The 19,001-nt window shown below is 53.1% G+C and overlaps 1 protein-coding gene and 1 pseudogene across 1 annotated transcript; one reads left to right on the top strand and one right to left on the bottom strand.

Annotated features, from left to right (window-relative positions):
* The first annotated feature begins 4,635 nt into the window (after positions 1-4,635).
* Positions 4,636-13,538, top strand: LOC117438545 (solute carrier family 12 member 3-like; annotated as a pseudogene).
* A 3,575-nt stretch (positions 13,539-17,113) lies between these two features.
* On the bottom strand, positions 17,114-18,563 carry LOC117438547 (transmembrane protein 170A-like). Its single transcript, XM_034074022.1, is given in 4 exon segments — positions 17,114-17,249; positions 17,251-17,282; positions 18,394-18,523; positions 18,525-18,563. Coding segments are annotated over 4 exon segments (300 nt in total). The 3' UTR covers positions 17,114-17,150.
* Between the last annotated feature and the right edge of the window lie 438 nt (positions 18,564-19,001).

Genomic DNA, 19,001 nt, shown 5'->3' with positions numbered 1-19,001 from the left:
AAGATGATAAATCTGTGATGTGTGGATAGAGAAAGTAAACCCCAGGGAGTCAAAGTCTGAGGCTAACCCTGGAAAGGTAAGACCCATCCCAGTTTCAGATAAGATGTGAGAGGTTGTGGGTACAGCAGAAGCTACCACAGTTGGAATTAAGTAATTTCTTGTTGATTGGCCTGTGATTTCTTCTTGGGTCCCTGCAGGTGGTAAACATTCCATTCCATCATCTCCCATGTTCCTCAGAGCAGCAGGGTCCAGCTTCTGGTGTCTAGACCTGATTTTTGGCAAACCTGGCTCTCCTCTGCACAACTGTAAGGGCTTTGACGCATAGAGGTAGATGCTGGACACACACATTGGTGCTTTGCTGATAAGGCACCCCAGTGGTTTTCCAGATGTCAGGTTTTTTTTCCACCCGCTCTTAATCTGCGGAGAGGACAACCTGGTTCTGCTCCCTCAGGGTTCTGACCTGCTGCTGAAGTGACCATCTGTGAAACCCGTTGGACTGTCACACTCCAGCTGTGTTAACGTGCAGTCCTTAGCCTTGGTTTTCTAAACAGCTCACCTGCTAGAAGAGGTTTTTGTGGGTGTCATTAAGTTCATCACAAAACCATGATAGTGGCCAGCAACATCTGAGCAGGTTGGTGTTTGTAGTTTGCCAGGCACAGCCTGCAGCAGACCTGTGGATATTAATCTGAGCTGAGTTTATTCTTGGTATAGTCTGACAAATAAGCCATTGGAGCTCTGCCCCTTTATACAAGAAAAGAGTACAGATGAATGCTGAAACTTAAATTTAGGATAATTCCATCTGCTTTCTCCTACTCCAGGACTAATCCTCTGCAGTAAAGATCCTCCAGGTAGATGAGACACACGTAGTGTGGTCAGATGAGTCAGATGCAGCTTGTGCTCGTGTTGCTGGAGAAGATCTGAGAAAAAGTGAAAAAGTGTTTGCTCTGAGAACATGGGATGTTCTGTCCTGATATGGACACAGCAGAGACACCATGCATCTCCAAGTCGGTTTTCCGTGGCTCATCAGTCATGAAACATTCCCAAGAGCTGCAGTATCAGTGTAAACAGCTCCAAAAGCTTTAAGGTCGGCTTGCCCTTTGAATGAGGTCTGAGTTGGTGTGGTCTGATTTACAAGGGAGTTGCAGGGGAATCTGGAAATACTCACTGTAAACTTCTGCCCTATGTTACCTGTCCTGTCAGGAAGGAAAAACAACATTAAAGCTCTGCCCAGGGGTGAAACCATGGGCTACTAGTAAAAACTCAACTGAGCTAAGGGAAGACAACCAGCTCATGTGAGAATTAACAGGTTTTCTGCCAAGAAGCAGAAAACTGCTGAAAATGCAAGGGCCCCTCCTAAACTGCGCTGCAGACCTAGTATCAGTGGGTCCTGTCTTCTCAGCTTGGTTTCTTTGGTGTTTTCTAGGGTTTTTTTTATCCCACAGCATTAATTCAAACTATTTTCACCAGGGTGCCTACAGTGCTACCCTGGCATAGACGTGGCTCTGCTGGCTGCACCATCAGGTTACTGCCTACACCCTGTGTGAGATGTCCCTGCTCCTCAGCCTTGCCTTGAGTTTTCCTGCTAGCAGCAGATTCTGCATCTCAATCAGTCCTGACTGTTTTGTTATATTTTCCAGACCTCCTGGCTGGAGCAGACCTGCTGGATGAGGGGTTTCATCTCTTTTTCCCATTGGTCTCTCGCCCACCTGCATTTGTCCAAGACAGCGTTTGGATCTTGTTCCTTGCAGGATCCCAAGGAATTGTATTCAGAAAAAAAATGAATTAATTAATCTTTCTGTTCTTGTTACCCTCTCAACACTCTTATTCCCAACCTCATTGAACTCCAGCCTCTCACAGAAGCAAGCTGTTTTCCTCCCAGCCTTGGGGCATGTTGATAATTCCAGTTCTGTGTCCCTAGGATGGAACAATGCTCAAATACTACTGCTGTTCATGTCCCTGTACCAGCATTTTTGTCCCTTTTCTGTCTGGGTCTGAAGTTGTACGGATGGAAGTGATGCCTGGAAGAGGATGGGAGATGATGCCTTTGTCCCTATCAGGTGAGGTGACCAGCAGTTACCTGGATAACCATCTGTTTCCTCTTTCTAAGCTTCCTTCCCTGCAGTGCCGTGAAATGGAGCTGCTCTGTGCAGTGGGTTTGCAGTGCCAAGCTCCTGCATCATTTGTGTGAACCTGTGACACCCAGGGTGGTAGGTTCCCTCTTCCATAGAAACAGGACTATTAAAGCTTCATTAAAGGCCTGTTGGAACATAGCATTTTGGCAAACATTGAAAGAAGCCACATGTAAAGCATTGTACTGTGCTCTGCCTAACTCACTGTGGGTTCATTTGATCCATTTAATAGCCAGAACGATCCAGGGGGTCAGCTGGAAGCGAGGGGAGGCCCTGCAGAAGCAGCTTGGCACCTCTTCACTGCATGAGTGGAGAGGCTGGCAGGATGTGCCACGGAGCATCTCCCTCCTGCTCCTAGCGCCGTAGGACCTGGTATTGGTGCTGCAGCTGGTGTTGTGAATCAGGCCGACGACAAGCGCATCCTACTATCCGGCTATTTCACTACACCAGGGTGGCATCATACCATTTGCTTCACTCTTCGCCTGGCATCTGGAGAACTCCCTGTCTCTGCTGGAGCATCTTTCACCATGCTGTGTTTAACAGAGATACCTACCCCCAGTTTAAGAGATTGATTTGAGCTGGTTTGGGCAAGGTAGTGTTCTGATGGAATACAGGGCTCTAAAATAAAGCCATTTCTGCTGGGCATGAGTCTGCTGCTGATGCATTCTGTTGTGAGAACCACAGAATTAACTGGGTTGGAAAATACCTTTAAGATCAAGTCCTACTGTCACCCCAGCAGTGCCAAGACCACCATTAAAACCATGTCACTAAGGGCCTCATCTACACAGTGTGGTGAACATTGCCAGAAACGGTGGCTCCACCACTGCCCTGGGCAGCCTGTTCCAATGCCTGAGCACCCTTTCAGTGAAGAAATGTTCCTAATATCCAATATAAACCTCCCCTAGCACAGCTTGAGGCCATTTCCTCTTGTCCTGTCTTGTTCCTTGGGAATCACCTCCTGGCTCCATATATTCTTTCAGGTAGTTGTAGAAATTGATAAGGTTCCCACGAGTCTTCTCCAGGACTAAACCCCCCAGTTCCCTCTGACATTCCTAATCACACTTGTGCTCTGGGCCGTCCACCAGCTCCCTTGCTCTTGTCAAAAGCAGGTGCCCCTCCTTCAGGAAGATGGTGTCCACCTCACCCTGCAGGAGGTGTTTGCAAGGAGATGTAGCGAGGATTCTTCCTTGTGCCCCTCTCACCTCTCTCTGATCCACAGCTGAGGGTCCTAAGGGCAGTGCTGGGTTGCTCTGCACTGGGCTGCTGGGGTGCTGCGAGGGCTGAGCTGTGCTGCAGGCAGGGCTGCCTGTCTTTAGCTCCCTGGGTAATGGGCCAGTGCTGGCCCATGTGGGGCTGGTGCAGTTGTGGATGGTGCCTGCTCACACACAGACAGTTCAGGTGGGCTGAAGCAAGTCCTCAGGAAGCAGGTTAGTGTTTGTGCATGAGTGCAGAAGACAGCCAGGGGCAGCAGGGTGGGCAGCCTGAATTTTCCATTCACTTGCAAAGCCGCATTAGGCTGAAATTCAAATGGGCTGCCTTCACATTTTATTGCCTGACTTATTTGCTGTCTCTGCTGATGTTATCGGTAACTGCTTTTAAGGCACATGTGATGGTGGGCTGCAGAGGTATGAGAGTCCCATTCTTCCCCCAGCCTCACCTCCAGGTGGCCACAGGATGGACACTGTGTTAGTGTGGCCTCGGCTCGTGTTTTCTGTCATGTGGGGAAGGGTTTAAGGGATTTGTTAAGTCAGTGATGGGGTTTTTGGGGCAGTTTTGAACCCTGGGTGCTCAGTGGTTCTTCTTCCCTGGGCTCAGGAGAAGGGGATGTGGGCATCTACTGCACCAGACAGCTGCTGGATCCCAAGCACTGGGGAATCACAGAGGGGCTCAGTGGCTCTCACTGATCATGTCCTCCAGCCTCTGCAGCCCCCCTGGCATTTGAGTCCTAGTGAGGGCATCCCTCTCAATGTCACATTTCCTGCTTCCCCCTGGTTTCACTGTGAGATAAAAGGGTTGTTTTTCTCCCCATGTCTGACACAGCCCAGTGCCACAGGCAACAGCTCCAAGGCCAGCCGAGATGATTTACGGGATGTGTGGGGTTCTGGGGCAGTATCCCCCGAAGGGTGAGGGTGCATGGGATTTACTTACTCCCATTTTCCATAATAAATCCCAGTGGGAACTGAATGTTCTCGGGTCAGGGCCAGAGGCAAACTCCACCGCCACATTTCTCTCCTGCTCTGTCCTTGGGACTTAATCTCAAATCTGTTATCGCTGCCCCATCGGGGGCCGGGAGGCAGGGATACCGATTACAGCGGGGTTGATATCCCTTCCAGCTAGTTTTTTTTCCCCCTGACCAGCTCGGGGTGGTTCAAGCCGATTCCTTTCCCCCATTAGCAGCAGTGGTGGGTGGGTGCTGGTTGCCTCACTCTGGTTTTGCCGGGTTATAAAGCCCCAGTGAGCCCTTCTCCACCCCATCCCTCTCCTGGCAGTGCCTTGGGCAGAGGCAATGGCTGAGCTGCCCATTGCAGAGCTGCCTCCGGCCCCGCTGCAGTGGCCGCTTCACCATCAGCACCCTCCTGTGCATGGAGGAGGGTGGGTCGTGGTCCCTATGTGCCCACTGAGAGCTCCGGCTGCGACAGCGCTCAGCCCACCCAGCTCTCGGGCAGCACCCTCTGCACCAGGACCTTTGGCTACAACACGGTGGATGTCGTGCCCGCCTATGAGCACTATGCCAATAGCAAGGGGATGGGAGACACCAGGAAGGGCAGGCCCTCCCTGGCAGACCTGCATTCCATCCTCAAGGTAAGGTGGGATTCGGCGTCCCCTGGCTGTGCTGTGGGTCCCTGTGCCATCTTCGTGGTTGTGGTGCCCCATCTTGTGCTTCTTGGTGACAATGTGCACATCCCTGGGAAGGCGCTAGAAGGCAGAGGGATAACCCAGCTGTCTCCAGAGCTCTGCACCCTGGGGAAAATCTGGCTGCCTTTCTCCTCTCACTTGCCTTGCCTTTTCCCTGCAGCCTGACCCAGGCCATCTCTGTGCACCCATGTCTGACCCACAGAGGAGCAATGGGCTCACAGAGGCTGGCCCAGAGGGGCATCGGCGGAGCCAGGCACAGACCCTGTGCCAGAGCCTGTCCGCTTTGGCTGGGGAAGGGTGTGATGGTGAGTGCAACTGGTCCTGCAGGAGCAGCCTCTCAAAGAGAGCCAGTGCAGCCCCAGCACCCATGGGCTGATGGTCAGTGTCCCCTCTCTGTCCCCCAGATCCGCTGCATGCTGAACATATGGGGAGTCATCCTCTACTTGCGCCTGCCCTGGATCACTGCACAGCAGGAATCGGTGGGTGCTGAGGCACAGCACGGGTGGAACAGTGACACCAAGCTCCCTGTCACCTAAAGCACTGGGGGGACAATGCCAGCCAGTATCAAGCATGGTGGGAGGCAGTGGATGGGGGTCCTTGTGTGAGGGGTCTATGGGGCTGGGGGATGGATGGAAATGGACACAGGACCACAGCTGTACCCTCTCCCTACAGCCCTGACGTGGCTCATCATCCTGATGTCTGTGCAGTGACCACTATCACTGGTTTGTCCATCTCTGCCATATCCACCAATGGCAAAGTGAAGTCAGGTACCATGTGCGTGTGTCCTGGCATGGGCCATGACGGGCAGGGGGCCCCTAAAAACATGTTGGGGAGGCAGCAAACACCACGGGGTGCTTCCACCACCTCAGGGGGCACCTACTTCCTAATCTCGCGGAGCCTCGGGCCGGAGGCTGGGCGGCTCCATCGGGCTGATCTTCGCCTTTGCAAACGCGGTGGCTGTGGCCATGCACACTGTGGGCTTCGCTGAAAACCGTCCGGGACCTGCTGCAGGTAAGAGAGTGGCTGTGCGTGTCCCCTGGGCCCCCACCTCTGCACACAAGCAGCATTCTTTACTAATTAATATCAGACCACTGACAATCAACTGGTGGCTGCTAAAGTCACAGCAGTGCTGGTGGTTCAGTAAGGGCAAGGGCTATTCCCATGCTGTGGATGGTTCCCCCTCCCCAGGAGCACAATTCTCTCATTGTGGACCCCACCAACGACATCCGCATCATCGGGGTGGTCACCCGTGACGGTGCTGCTGGGCATCTCTCTGGCTGGCATGGAGTGGGGAGGCCAAGGTAACCCTCACTTCTGCCACTCACCTTATTCTCCTGGTTTGAGAAGAGCTACCCCCGCTGCCCACCAGGCACCTGAGGAGCAGGGGATGCCCATAGCTCTGTAAAGCGGTCTGGGGTTTTCTCTAAACACATTCTTCTCCCTCTCAGTGCCCAAACCCCAGCCCTCAGCTCTCTCTTTCTGCTCTGGGCAGGCACAGATATTGTTCTTCTGGTCATCTTGGTTTCCTTCATAAACTACCTGGTAGGGACGGTGATCCCTGCCACCGCTGAGAAGCAAGCGAAGGGCTTCTTCAGCTACCGAGGTGGGTCAACAGGGCCAAGTGTATGGCTGAAGCCCAGCTCCTTGCTGCTGCTGGGGAAGGAGTTTGCTATGGGAAGGTGCTCCTCACTGAGAGATGTCATCAAGAGCTTGGTTGTCTTCCTCCCATGGGCTTAACTGCCATCAGCAGTGTACCTCCATCCAACAGAGATGCTTCAGACAGGAGTGGGTGGTCCAGAGGCCCCACATGCTTCTCCTCTGCTTCTTTCCAGCTGACATCTTTGCTCAGAACTTTGTGCCCAACTGGAGGGGACCTGAGGGCTCCTTTTTCAGCTTGTTTTCCATTTTCTTCCCATCGGCAACTGGCATCCTGGCTGGGGCCAACATTTCAGGTGACCTGAAGGTGGGTTTGATCACTCCAGCTGGCATTTCTCAGGGATGAAGCCCTGTTTTTCCCGGGGCTTTGGTTCTGATCCATCTCAGACCCTAGTTTATTTCTTCTGGAAGCTTTGTGGAAGACTCAGCCAGAAGATGCTTCACGGCTTTATGCCACAGTGAATTACAATTCCTCTTGTGTGGCAGCAATTTTAATGATGCTGCTGAAAAGCTGTCTTACATCTTTGTGGCTTCCTTGGGCAGGATCCTGCCTGTGGCCATCCCCAAGGGCACCTTGATGGCCATCTTCTGGACCACCATTGTCTTACCTGGTGCTTTCTGCTACGATTGGTAAGCAGCACATCCTTGGGTGAGCTGGGTAGGACCTGTTTCCCCAAAATGGGAGGTCTGGGAGGATGCAGGGAGCATGGACCCCAGCGCTGATACCCCACAGGCACCAGGCCTCATTCCTGTCCCCCCTGCAGTCCTGAGAGGGCAACAAAGCTCATGGCATTCATAGAATCCCAGATTGGTTTGGGTGGGAAGGGACCTCAAAACTCACCCAGTCCCAACCTCTGCCACAGGCAGGGACACCTCCCACTAGAGCAGGTTGCTCCAAGCCCCGTCCAAGCTGGCCTTGAACACTGCCAGGGATGGGGCAGCCACAGCTTCTCTGGGCAACCTGTGCCAGGGCCTCAGCACCCTCACAGGGAAGAACTTCTGTCTCAGATCTAACCTGAACTTCCTCTGTTTTCACTTTAAGCCTATCACTCCTTGTCCTGTCACTACAGTCCCTGATCAGGAGTCCCTCTCCAGCATCCTTATAGGCTCCCCTTCAGATACTGGAAGGCTGCTATGAGGTCTCCACACAGCTTCTCTTCTCCAGGCTGAACAGCCCCAACTTTCTTAGCTTGTGATAGTATGAGTCGTGTTCCTGCCCACAACCCCATGGGCCATGATCACCCTTGTAGCCTCCTCTGGACTTGCTCCAGCAACTCCATGTCCTTCATATGCTGAGGACACCAGCACTGCACACAGTGCTCCAAGTGAGGTCTCACCAGAGCAGAGCAGAGGGAGGATCACCTCCTTCTCCTGCTGGTCATGCTGCACTGCTCACAGCAGCCCCAGGGCGGGGACTTGGGCACATGTGACAACTGCAGGTGAGCAGACACTGAGCAGCACTGTGTCCCTGCAGGTGCCTGCGTGGTCCGAGATGCCTCAGGCAGCCTCAACGACAGCATGGTGCTGGGCTCGCCGGGCTGTGAGGGGCTGGCCTGTGCTTTCGGGTGGAACTTCACCGCCTGCGCCCAGCGGCAGAGCTGCCGATATGGGCTCAGCAACTACTACCAGGTGCTTGCCTACCCCACTCCATGCTCCTGGCTGGGTCTGTGCTCCAAGGGATGGGCTTCCCAGGACAGCCCCATCCCAGCATCCTAGTGAAGGACCCATGTAACAGGGATATACTGGGGGAGTATGTCTTCCTAGGGTTTTAGATGTGGCTGGACTTCACTGATGGGACAATGTTGATGGAAAAGCCCTGAGGGTGGCAGGATTGGGCCTGGAAATCCCTTAGGGCCAGGGGGAGAGCAGATGTGCTAGGGGTGCCAGGTTTCCTGACCACCTGGTTTTTGGGCAGAGCATGAGCATGGTGTCCGGGTTTGGCCCCCTCATCACAGCAGGGATCTTCGGAGCTACCCTCTCCTCGGCACTGGCCTGCCTCGTCTCAGCCCCCAAAGTCTTTCAGGTGAGGGGGTATGTGTCTGCATCCTCCAGCTCCGGGGCTGGCAGCAGGACTGATGCGCTTGGGTGCGTCTCAGTGCTCTGCGGCCATGAACAGCCCCAGGGTGAGGAGGATGCTGCCATTGGTGTAAGGCATGAGGCCAGTTCAGCACTTGCTCTAGGGGGTGCAAGAGCCACCATGGTGCTGCCATCCCCAGTACATCTCTCTCACAGTGTCTCTGCAGGGACCAGCTCTACCCTCTCATAGGCTTCTTTGGGAAGGGCTATGGGAGGAATGGTGAGCCCATCCGTGGCTACATGCTCACCTACGTCATCGCTGTGGGCTTCATCCTCATCGGTAGGTGCTGCCCACCTGGTGTTGAACACCTGCTGGGTGCCTCAGTACCTTCCACCACATCTCACCCTTGTCCTCCCCACAGCCGAGCTCAACGCCATCGCCCCCATCATCTCCAACTTCTTCCTCTGCTCCTACGCTCTCATCAACTTCAGCTGCTTCCACGCCTCCATCACCAACTCCCCAGGTGGGCTGTGCCATGCCATGCAGTGCCACACTGCCATGCTGTGCCGTGCTGCTGCACGCAGCTCCCCGTGCTGCTTCAGTCACGGCAGCACCACTCTGTGTGTGTTTGCTGCAGGCTGGCGACCCTCCTTTCGGTATTACAGCAAGTGGGCTGCGCTCTTCGGGGCTGCCATTTCAGTGGTGATCATGTTCCTGCTGACCTGGTGGGCAGCCCTCATTGCCTTTGGCATCGTTATTGTCCTCCTGGGATACGTCCTCTACAAAAAGCCAGGTAGTAACCTGGTGCCAGTGATGCCCCAGGAGGTCTCTGGCCCTATGACTAATCCATCTTCCTCCACACAGATGTCAACTGGGGCTCCTCCATGCAAGCCAGCTCATACAACATGGCCCTCAACTACTCAGTGGGGCTGAGTGAAGTGGATGAGCACATCAAGAACTACAGGCAAGGGGTCTCAGAGGCAGGGGGATGCAGATCCAGCTGCTGCTGGCAAACCCAGAATGGCTTCATGCTCATGACCACATATCATAGAATATAGAATGGTTTGGGTTGGAAAAGACCTTCAGATCATCCAGTTCAAACCCCCTGAATGTTGTAGGGACACCTTCCACTAGAGCAGGTTGCTCCAAGCCCTGTCCAAGCTGGCCTTGAACACTGCCAGGGATGGGGCAGCCACAGCTTCTCTGGGCAACCTGTGCCAGGGCCTCAGCACCCTCACAGGGAAGTTCTTCCTTATATCTAACCTGAAAATCCTCACCACTATCCTCAGTAACTGGAATCCGCAGCAAAATGTGTCTGTCTCCAAAGACCCATGTCTTTGCCAAATGGGCAGAGGTGAAAAGCAGGGCAAACCTTGCCTTCCCTGTACCAGGCAGACCCATTGCTCTCATCTGATATAAAGAGACCTCAGAGAGAACCACAGCTGGATTTTGTTTCATTCTAAAGAGGACTCCACATTTGCTGCTGGCCAGGCATGGGAGAAGACACATGCCTCATTCCAGAGAGGCTCTGTACCTGCATAGTACCAGCCTTCATCCCCCTGTTTCCTCCCTGCCCACAGACCGCAGTGCTTGGTGCTCACTGGCCCTCCCAGTTTCCGCCCAGCCCTGGTGGACTTTGTGGGGACCTTCACCAAGAACCTCAGCCTGATGCTCTGCGGCAACGTGCTCATTGTGAGTCACCCACTCGTTGGTTCCCTGCCCTGGGAGCTCCAGCCACCCATGGGTGGTGGGCTGGGAAATCCAAATGTGTCCTGCTGGGATTGAACAGTGCTCATTGTGTGTCACTTGATGATGTTTCATCTGGAAGACTCTTTCTAGCTTGTTAAGCAATATTGATGAAACACTGGGAGGTCTCTGTGGGCTAATGGCTTCCCTTCACCAATTAATTGACAAGGCAAAGACATAGTAGAAGGAGGCAGTTGCTCAGGGTGGTCCTGAAGCCTCAAGAGCAATTGAGGTGCAGCAAATGCCATGTCATCTGCAGCCATGGGACCGCTGGCACTGTGTGTTTTGGCTGCCACCCGCAAAATTCGCTGGTTCTCTTGCTGTGATTGCAACCTCCCTTGTGTGCAGTGGTTACATCAAGGTCTTGCCAGTGATTTGGGACAAGAGAAGCTGGAGGACATTAGAGGCAAGACCACCAGCAGGAAGGGCTGCCTGTGCCTGAGCCCTTGCCCTTGCTCCCTACAGGCACCACGGAAGCAGAAGATGCCAAATTCCCGGCTGACAGCAGACGGCCACACCAAGTGGCTTATGAAGAGAAAGATCAAGGCTTTCTATACGGATGTGGTGGCTGAGAATCTGAGAAGTGGTGTCCAAATGCTCATCCAGGTAGAGCCTGGGGGTTCTGACCCTCCTCCCTGGCCTCCACACACCCCCTTTGCATCCTCCCCTGCAGACTGACACTACCTGTGTCCATCTGTCCCTCCAGAGGGATCTCATGAGGACATCTATCCACAGGCTGCTGGCCTTGGGAAGATGAGACCCAACATTCTGGTGCTGGGCTACAAGAGGAACTGGCGGACAGCATTCCCCACAGAGCCTGGAGGACTACGTGGGCATCTGCAGTACGGCCACACCAGCTCCTCCGTCCCTGGGGACGCCAGGGACCTGGTGGTGGCCCTGCGGTTGGGTGCAGGGATGCTGTGGCCACATGCTGGCAGTGCCACCCAACATGAGATGCCCAGTGTTAACCTCGTTCTCCTCCCTCCTTCCAGCGACGCCTTTGATTTCAAGTATGGTTGTGTGCTTGATGAGGATGAAGGAAGGGCTGAATGTTTCCGAGTGCTGCAGGCACACAGTAAGTGCTTTTGAGCAGCTGGGGATGCTCAGAGATATGCTGGAGCTGTAGGACATGCCAGCAGGCACCATGTCCCCAGGTGAAGGTCACAGACCTGAGGGGACATCACTCCTGGCTGGGACTGAAGGGGCTGGGGCACAGGATGTTTGCTGCTTGCCCCATGCTGATCTCCTCCCTCCTCAGTTAATCCCATGCTTGAGGCAGAGGAGAGGAATGGCACCAGAGGCAGAGCAGCCCCGAGCACAGGTTGGTCCTGACTCGGGGTCCCTCAGAGCATTCCTGGCTTCAATGATGAATTTTGGGAAGCCAGGTTTATAGGGGGCATTTACAGGGCTGTGGGTTGGGAGCAGGGATGAGCCTTTAATCTGTGGCTGGCAGTGCTCCTTGCTGACACCAGGACCCTCTTGCCCTGGCAGTGGATCCCACCACCTTGGCCTGTGAGCAGCAGGCAAGCACCATCTTCCAGAGTGAGCAGGGCAAGAAGACCATTGACATTTACTGGCTCTTCGACGATGGAGGTAACCTTCCCCTTTGGCTGCTGCAGCTCTTTGGCATCTCTGTCTAATGTGATCCCAGCACCCCCACTGCCCAGGAGGGCTTGGTCCTTTCCAACTGTGCCAGGGCATTCCAGGCATCTGGTGTCAATAGTGCTGGTGAGCCAACAGGGCTGCTGCCAACACCTCTGCCACTGGGTGTTTGGGGCCAGGTCTCACGCTGCTCATCCCCTACCTCATGGGGCGTAAGAAGCGGTGGGGAAAGTGCAAAATCCGTGTGTTTGTTGGTGGGCAGATCAACAGGATGGACGAGGAAAGGAAGGTGTAAGTGTCCTGCAGCCCCTCGTAGCCACCACTGCTGCCCCATGGGTGGGTGGCAAGAGCTGCTTTACCCCCGAAACTCCTTGACCTTTGTTGGTAACAGGAGCTGTGGGCTGTGACCTGGCTGCTCTGTCTTGATCCTCTGAAAATCAGTGAAGTGGGGAAAACCTAAGTGCATACCAAGGATGGCAGCAGGGCAGGTCCTAGGGCTGCTATGCCCACCGATTCCTGGAAAACATGTCCTTTTCCCTCTGGTAGGATTGTCTCTCTGCTGAGCAAGTTCCGCCTCGGCTTCCATGAGGTCCACATCCTCCCTGACATCAACCAGAAACCCCAGACAGAGCAGTAACTGTCCCCATTCCCTTTCTTCCCCCCCTCTCCAGCACCACCAAACCCTCCCATACCCCTGGCACCATCTGCTTGTCTTGCAGCATCAAGAGGTTTGATGACCTCATCGCTCCCTTCAGGCTAAACGATGGCTTCAAGGATGAGGCCACAGTGAACGAGATGAGGCAGGGCTGTCCCTGGAAGATTTCTGACGAGGAGGTTGATAAGAACAGAGTCAAGGTAGCAGCACTACTGGGGAGCTTCCACAAAGGCTCTCCTGCTTCTCAGACAAAATTCAGGCACTTTGGAACCAATTTCTGTGTTTCTCAACCCTAATTGCTCTGCAGTCCCTTCGACAAGTGAGGCTGAATGAGATTTTGCTGGATTACTCGCGGGATGCGGCACTCATAGCGATGTAGGTACCATCAATAGCCTCCTGCCCCATGGAAATGGTCCCCCTAGATGTTCACTCCCCATGGACTGATGCCCTAACCTGTAATGGGACCAGCAGGGAGAACCCCCTTGGAAGGCACCAAGAGGTCTGGCCCTGGTCCTGTTGAGGGGGAGGATGTGGTGGTGTCCTTTTTTTAGGGAAATACCTGCAATTAGTGGGGGATGGACAAGGGGGACTAAATATGAATCCCGGCTCGGGGGGCTGTGCCTTACCGACCCCTCCCTGTACCGCAGCACGCCACCTGTCCATCAGGAAGGGCTGCCCCAGCTCCCTCTACATGGCCTGGCTTGAGACCCTCTCGCAGGACCTGAGACCCCCTGTCATCCTCATCCGAGGCAACCAAGAGAACGTGCTGACCTTTACTGCCAATAAAGCCTCCTGGATCCCTGCTGACTTGGGATGTGAATTTGTCAAGCCAGTTCTGATCTCAGAGCACACACACCTGGGGCTAGTGGAGCAGTGAAGGCATCTGATTACCATCTCTTGGCAACTGCTCATTGCACACAGCCGCCAGCCTCTTCCAAAGCCTTGGTTTTTGCCAAACTCAGTCTTTGTAGGCTGTATATAGATATATAATAGCGCAGGCATTGCTCTGGCCCTGCGTTTAGCCAGAGCCATGCAGATGAGGTATGGGGTCCCATTTTGAGGGCATGAAGGGAACAGTGAGCCTTCCCACTGCCCTTGGAGAGCCTGAGGGGTGCACAGGGATTGACCCACAGCCCGGCAAAGCCACCATCCAAGGGTAGTGAACTGCCCTGGGCAGGCAGGATGTGGGTCAGCACCATGCCCAGGGGTTGCAGGGACCCTGCATGTCTGCTCAGGGAAGGGAGCTCCTGGTCCCAAAACAGGCTGAGCACATTCTGAGAGCAGAGCAGCAGTTGAGATGCCATGTCAGGCTGCAGTGCCTGGCTGCAGAAGTGAGTCAAGCTCTTAAGGGAGACAAAACTAACCACCAGAACCAGGACATTCTGGGTGCAGATGGCCCAGAACAAAGCAGGAGCAAGGCTCATTTCCAGTACAACAGGCCAGGGCCCCCTTGTCATGCTGCAAGAGAAACACACTTTGCTCACCTCAATGGTTACAGAATTTACTGGTAATCATCACAAGGATTAGACGGGTCAGTAGAAAAATAAAATTTACAGTTTCCTATCATACCAAAGATTTGTTTGCGACAGCCTCAGTCATTAGTGAGACAGGAAGTGGGGTGGGAGCTGAATCAGAGCAGCCCAGGGCACGTCTGCACACAGCGAGCAGGGCCACGAGCCTCAGCAGCAATGTTTCTCCAGGGCAGGCAGCTTCTATGCAAGGTGCTTCCTCAAGCGACGCTGGCCAGGGGCTCACAGCACTGCCTGGAACACCTCAGCACCGATGATTCACAACTCTGAAGTTTTGGGCAAGTTTGACTGAGCAAAGTCTACTGCCGCCTGCTGAAAACTGAAGGGATTTCTCTGCTCACCTCAGCATAAAGGAATGTAAAGGGAAGACCAAGCTAATGCACTGAGAGGGGAGGAAGCTGCCATTACTGACCAACACTACTCCTTGCTGCTTGGATCTGATTTTACCGGACAAGGAAGTGGGGAAGGCAGCCAGGGGAGCAGTGGATACCCTGTGAGCACCAAAGAACACACCCCCAGTGCTAATCCCTGTCAAGACAAGCCAGCAGCTGATTGTTCACCTCCTAAGCAAGAATTCCCTGCAAATTTCACAGCGCCCTGGACACAGAGAGACAACCACTGGTTCTAACCACTCAACTTCCAAACAGTGGCCAAGCTGTCAAACTCTTCAAGTAAAGCAGACCCCTTCCTCTTCGCCCAGACAGACTTTGGAGATCACAGTGGGTAAAAACCAGGAGGGTTTCACTTCACCCAGCACCAAGTGATTTTATTAAACAATTCTTGTTCTTAACAGCCCAGATTTGCACCCTGTATGCTTCAGCCCCATTACACCAGAGGAACCAGCCTTGTCCCATCTCACATGACACACTGATAAAGTGCTTTCATAGTTGCCATCAGCTTAGTCTTTGGGGTGAGGGAAATGGGAACACAGCACGTGCCCAGGACACTGTTTTCTAGCTTCACCTGAAGGTAAGGCCAGCTCTGCCCAGTCTAATCCACCCAGGAAAACACAGAGTAACTCATGTGAATTAAATGTCCAGGCACTATGGACATGCACTATGTGTGCAGCCATTTGAAATGGGGAGGGGAAAAAGACATCTAGAGAGATCACTAGTCCTGTTTTTCATTGGGGGCAGAAGCAAAGAGGGAAGGAGAGGCCCAACCTTCCCCAGACAGATGACGCAGTAGGAAGACAGGCTCTCTACAAGCAGCACAGCATGTAGGGCTCTCGGGAAATCCAGGGCTTAGAATTTGTTATACCACCTGGACCTCACCCACCTAGAGAGAAGGATTCACATTAAAGTCTTCCTAAAATGCACAGCTTTATTTCCTGAATTAACATGGGATAAAATTTAGGGTATCTCAGCAAGTAGCTCCTGAAAAACACTTCTCACCACTGGCTGCAACAGACTGCTCCTGAGAAATTAGTTAGTATATAGAGAGAAATTCTTCTTCATGATACACAGAGTGCCCTGCTTAGGGTTGTTTCAGCAGATAGGACACATGGCTCGTGAAGGATAACTGGCCTTACGATAAGCTGTAGGTTACAACAGGCAAGCAGGTTTGGAAAACAAAGGAGTTCAGCAAAAACACTGATGTGTTGTGCAAGGCTGGATACAGACCACACCTTCCCTTGGCAGCCCATGCCATGTCAGTGGCAATAACCAAAGGACCACAGCAGAGCCATGGACTGGCTACATCAACCCCTTATCCTTGGCACTCAACCTCACCTTCTCCAAGGTCCACTAAAACCCAAGCTCCCAGGAAATACCCAGCCAGCTACCACAGTGCCCCAGCCATGTGGCATGTCTCCTAGTAAAAGGCCAGCTCTAGTTTTTAAAAGTCACTTAGACCAAACTAAATCAATTCATTTGGAGAGACCATGCTGCCTGCTGGCAAGGGCTGGGCTGGGGACATTGGAATTACTGGGCTCTCCCAGAAGCCTTGCAGGAATCCTACTTGGCACCATGCTGTGAGCTGGTTGCCTCTGCACCCAGGAAGCCCCATATCCCAACCCAGCACCAACCAGCACAGTCACCTAAGAAGCAGTGTGCTGAGTTTTGTATAAACTGGCCAGGAATGTTTCCATGTCAGCAAAGACATCCAGTTCCACCACATCACTGTAAACATGATAAGCAAGTAAAAGGAGAATGGAGAAGTTTAAAACCACAAGTCTCCTTCAGAGCCCAAGAAGCAACACTGAGCGCTCAACACATGTGCCCTGGGATTCCCAGTGTCGGTAGTGGGGGTAGTGTGATGTAGTGTCCCATCAGCTGTGCTCTGCCTCTCAGGCAGAAGGTACACAGTGCCTGGAGGGCTTCACTGTAATAAAATACACAAAAATATCAATCCTTTTTACACCAGTTATTCTCCCCACTGCAGCATTCATAGCCACGGTTCTCAGCGACAAAATCTGTGATTTCATCGTTCTAAAATGATTTTTCCTTTTGCTGCTTCCAAATTCACTATGAGCAAGAGGTGGTATTCGGGCCAGGAAGAAAAATCATTTTTTCATTTAAAAAAATCACATTAGTAGAATTCACTGCAAACAAAGCAGCAATAAGTCAAAGCATTAAGTGAGCATTACTTCACTCTGTAGCACTGGTTCTAGCCCACAGCAGCTACTATCACCTCCTAGCTACATCCTGTTGCTAGAATTCATCACTGGCAAAGGTAGATGGGCCTTCTACTCTAGAAGCCATTTAGCTTCCTACCCTCCAGGGAAATAAAGTTTCACTTGGCACTTAATGTTACAAAAAATAACAAAAATCACCATTTTTTAGCTTAATTTCCAGCCGTGCTGGAAGGAGGAGCAGGCCCTTGGTTACCTTTGTCCAGCAGAGTAAGCACACACCCAGGCACACCTCCCATTTTGTTCCCTCAAATTTGTTTCAGAGGTGGCACAGGCAGCAGATCCTTGCTCTTCCTTTGATTGGAGAGCTCTAGTGACTGAAGAAGAGCTACAGAGTGGCTAAAATGCGTAGAAATGAAACCACCACCACGCAGAATGTCTGGCCCACTCCCAAACTGAGGGCTTCAAAGGGAATCATTTTTTTTCCCTGCAGCTCTGTAAACTCCAGCAATGGCCGCACCTGCAGAGAGGGGAAAAAGCCAAAACATGAACATATAGACATACACTGTCAACTACACAGGATGAAGGGGGGAATCTAGGAGGATGGGAGACCGGGGCAGAGAACATGGGGGCTCTGTAAAACAGGGCTAGCAGAAGTGCTGGGCTGTGTTTGCCATGATAAAACCTCAGCCAGTAACCAACCTGTGCTAGTAGGAACAGGTAAATTGGTGGTGTAGATGTCCTGCGGCCTGCAAAAAGGTGTGGAGGTTGGGGTGGGTTTGGACATATTTTTGTCACAAGATTGTCTACACCATAGCCCACAGCTGCAAATAATAACCAGTTCTTGGCAAAGACACCAAACCTGTGCATGGCTTTTCTCTGAGTGCTCAGAAACCTGAAAGCCCACCTGGCTCTGCACGTGACAGGTACGTTCGGAAGCCCTGACAAAGGGGCTCAATATGGTATGGTCCAGCTCTTTCAAACATAGAATCACAGAATAGTTTGGGTTGAAATAGGACCTTCAATGGTCACCTAGTCCAAAACTCCTGCAGGGAGGAGGAACCCCTCCAACAGGTTTCCCAGAACCACATCCAGCCTGGCCTTGAATATTCCAGGGATGGGGCATCCACCACCTCTCTGGGCAACCTGGGCCTGTGTTTCACCACCATTACTACAAAAATTTCTTCCTCATATCCAGCCTGAATCTCCCTTTTAGTTTAAAACCATCATCCCTCATCCTGTCACACAAGCTCTGCTAAAAGGTCTCTCCACATCTTTCCTATAGGCACCTTTTAAAGAACTGTAAGGTCACAATAAGGACTCTCCAGAGCCCTCTCCATGCCAAACAACCCCAACTCTCTCAGCTTTTCCTCATACAAGAAGCACTCCATCCCCTGATCATTTTTGTGTCTCTCCTCTGGACCCACTCCAACAAGTCCATCTCTTTTCTGCACTGAGGACTTCAGAGCTGGACGCAGTTCTCCACCACCAAACACAGACCAAGGGGGCATACAACTAAAACATCCATCTCCTCTGTACCCCAGAGAATACAGCAGTTGGACGTGCCTCCCAAAGGCAACCTCTGATCACCTCAGAGGCACCCTGTCGTGTTTATCGATCATCTACCGTACTTGTGAGGATGCCGGCGGTAATGGGTCCCACGATGCCCATCAACAAGAGGCTCACGGACATGAATCTGCCGTACTTGTGGTGCCGAAGCGTGAAGAGCGCTAGCAAAGCTGCCGGGACGTGAAAGGAGAGGGGAGGACACAAGCGCCCACAGGAAGACGCCGTACCACATCTCTGTGGAGAGAAGCGCCGTGAGGCCTGCGCGGGACCAACGGACCACGGGAGGGCCCGCGCTCGGAGCAAGCCATGCCGCGGGACGGTACCTGGGAAGGGTGGAGAGCGGGCTGGAGTACGTGGTGGTGCCATTGCCGACACGGGGCACCAGCCGGAGGCTGAGGATCTGCTGCAGAAGCCCCCCGCCACCCGCTTCACCGCCCCTCCATCCCAGCGCGGGGCCTCCAGACGCCATTCACAGCCGCACTTTCCGCCCCACCCCTTCTGATCACCATAGCCAATGGGAAACATCTTGCAGTGACAGACAGGACCATTGTCCAATCACTGCTCGCCTGCTGCGCTTCCGGGCAGCCAGGCGCCGTTCCCACCCTCGCGTTGCTATTGGAACTGCCATAGGTCGCAAAGAACTCTGGGCGCCCTCCCTCGCGGCTGCAGA

Source organism: Melopsittacus undulatus, unplaced genomic scaffold (genome assembly GCF_012275295.1).
Source record: "Melopsittacus undulatus isolate bMelUnd1 unplaced genomic scaffold, bMelUnd1.mat.Z mat_scaffold_472_arrow_ctg1, whole genome shotgun sequence".
NCBI classification, from domain to species: domain Eukaryota; kingdom Metazoa; phylum Chordata; class Aves; order Psittaciformes; family Psittaculidae; genus Melopsittacus; species Melopsittacus undulatus.
This window is presented reverse-complemented; position numbering and strand designations above follow the sequence as displayed.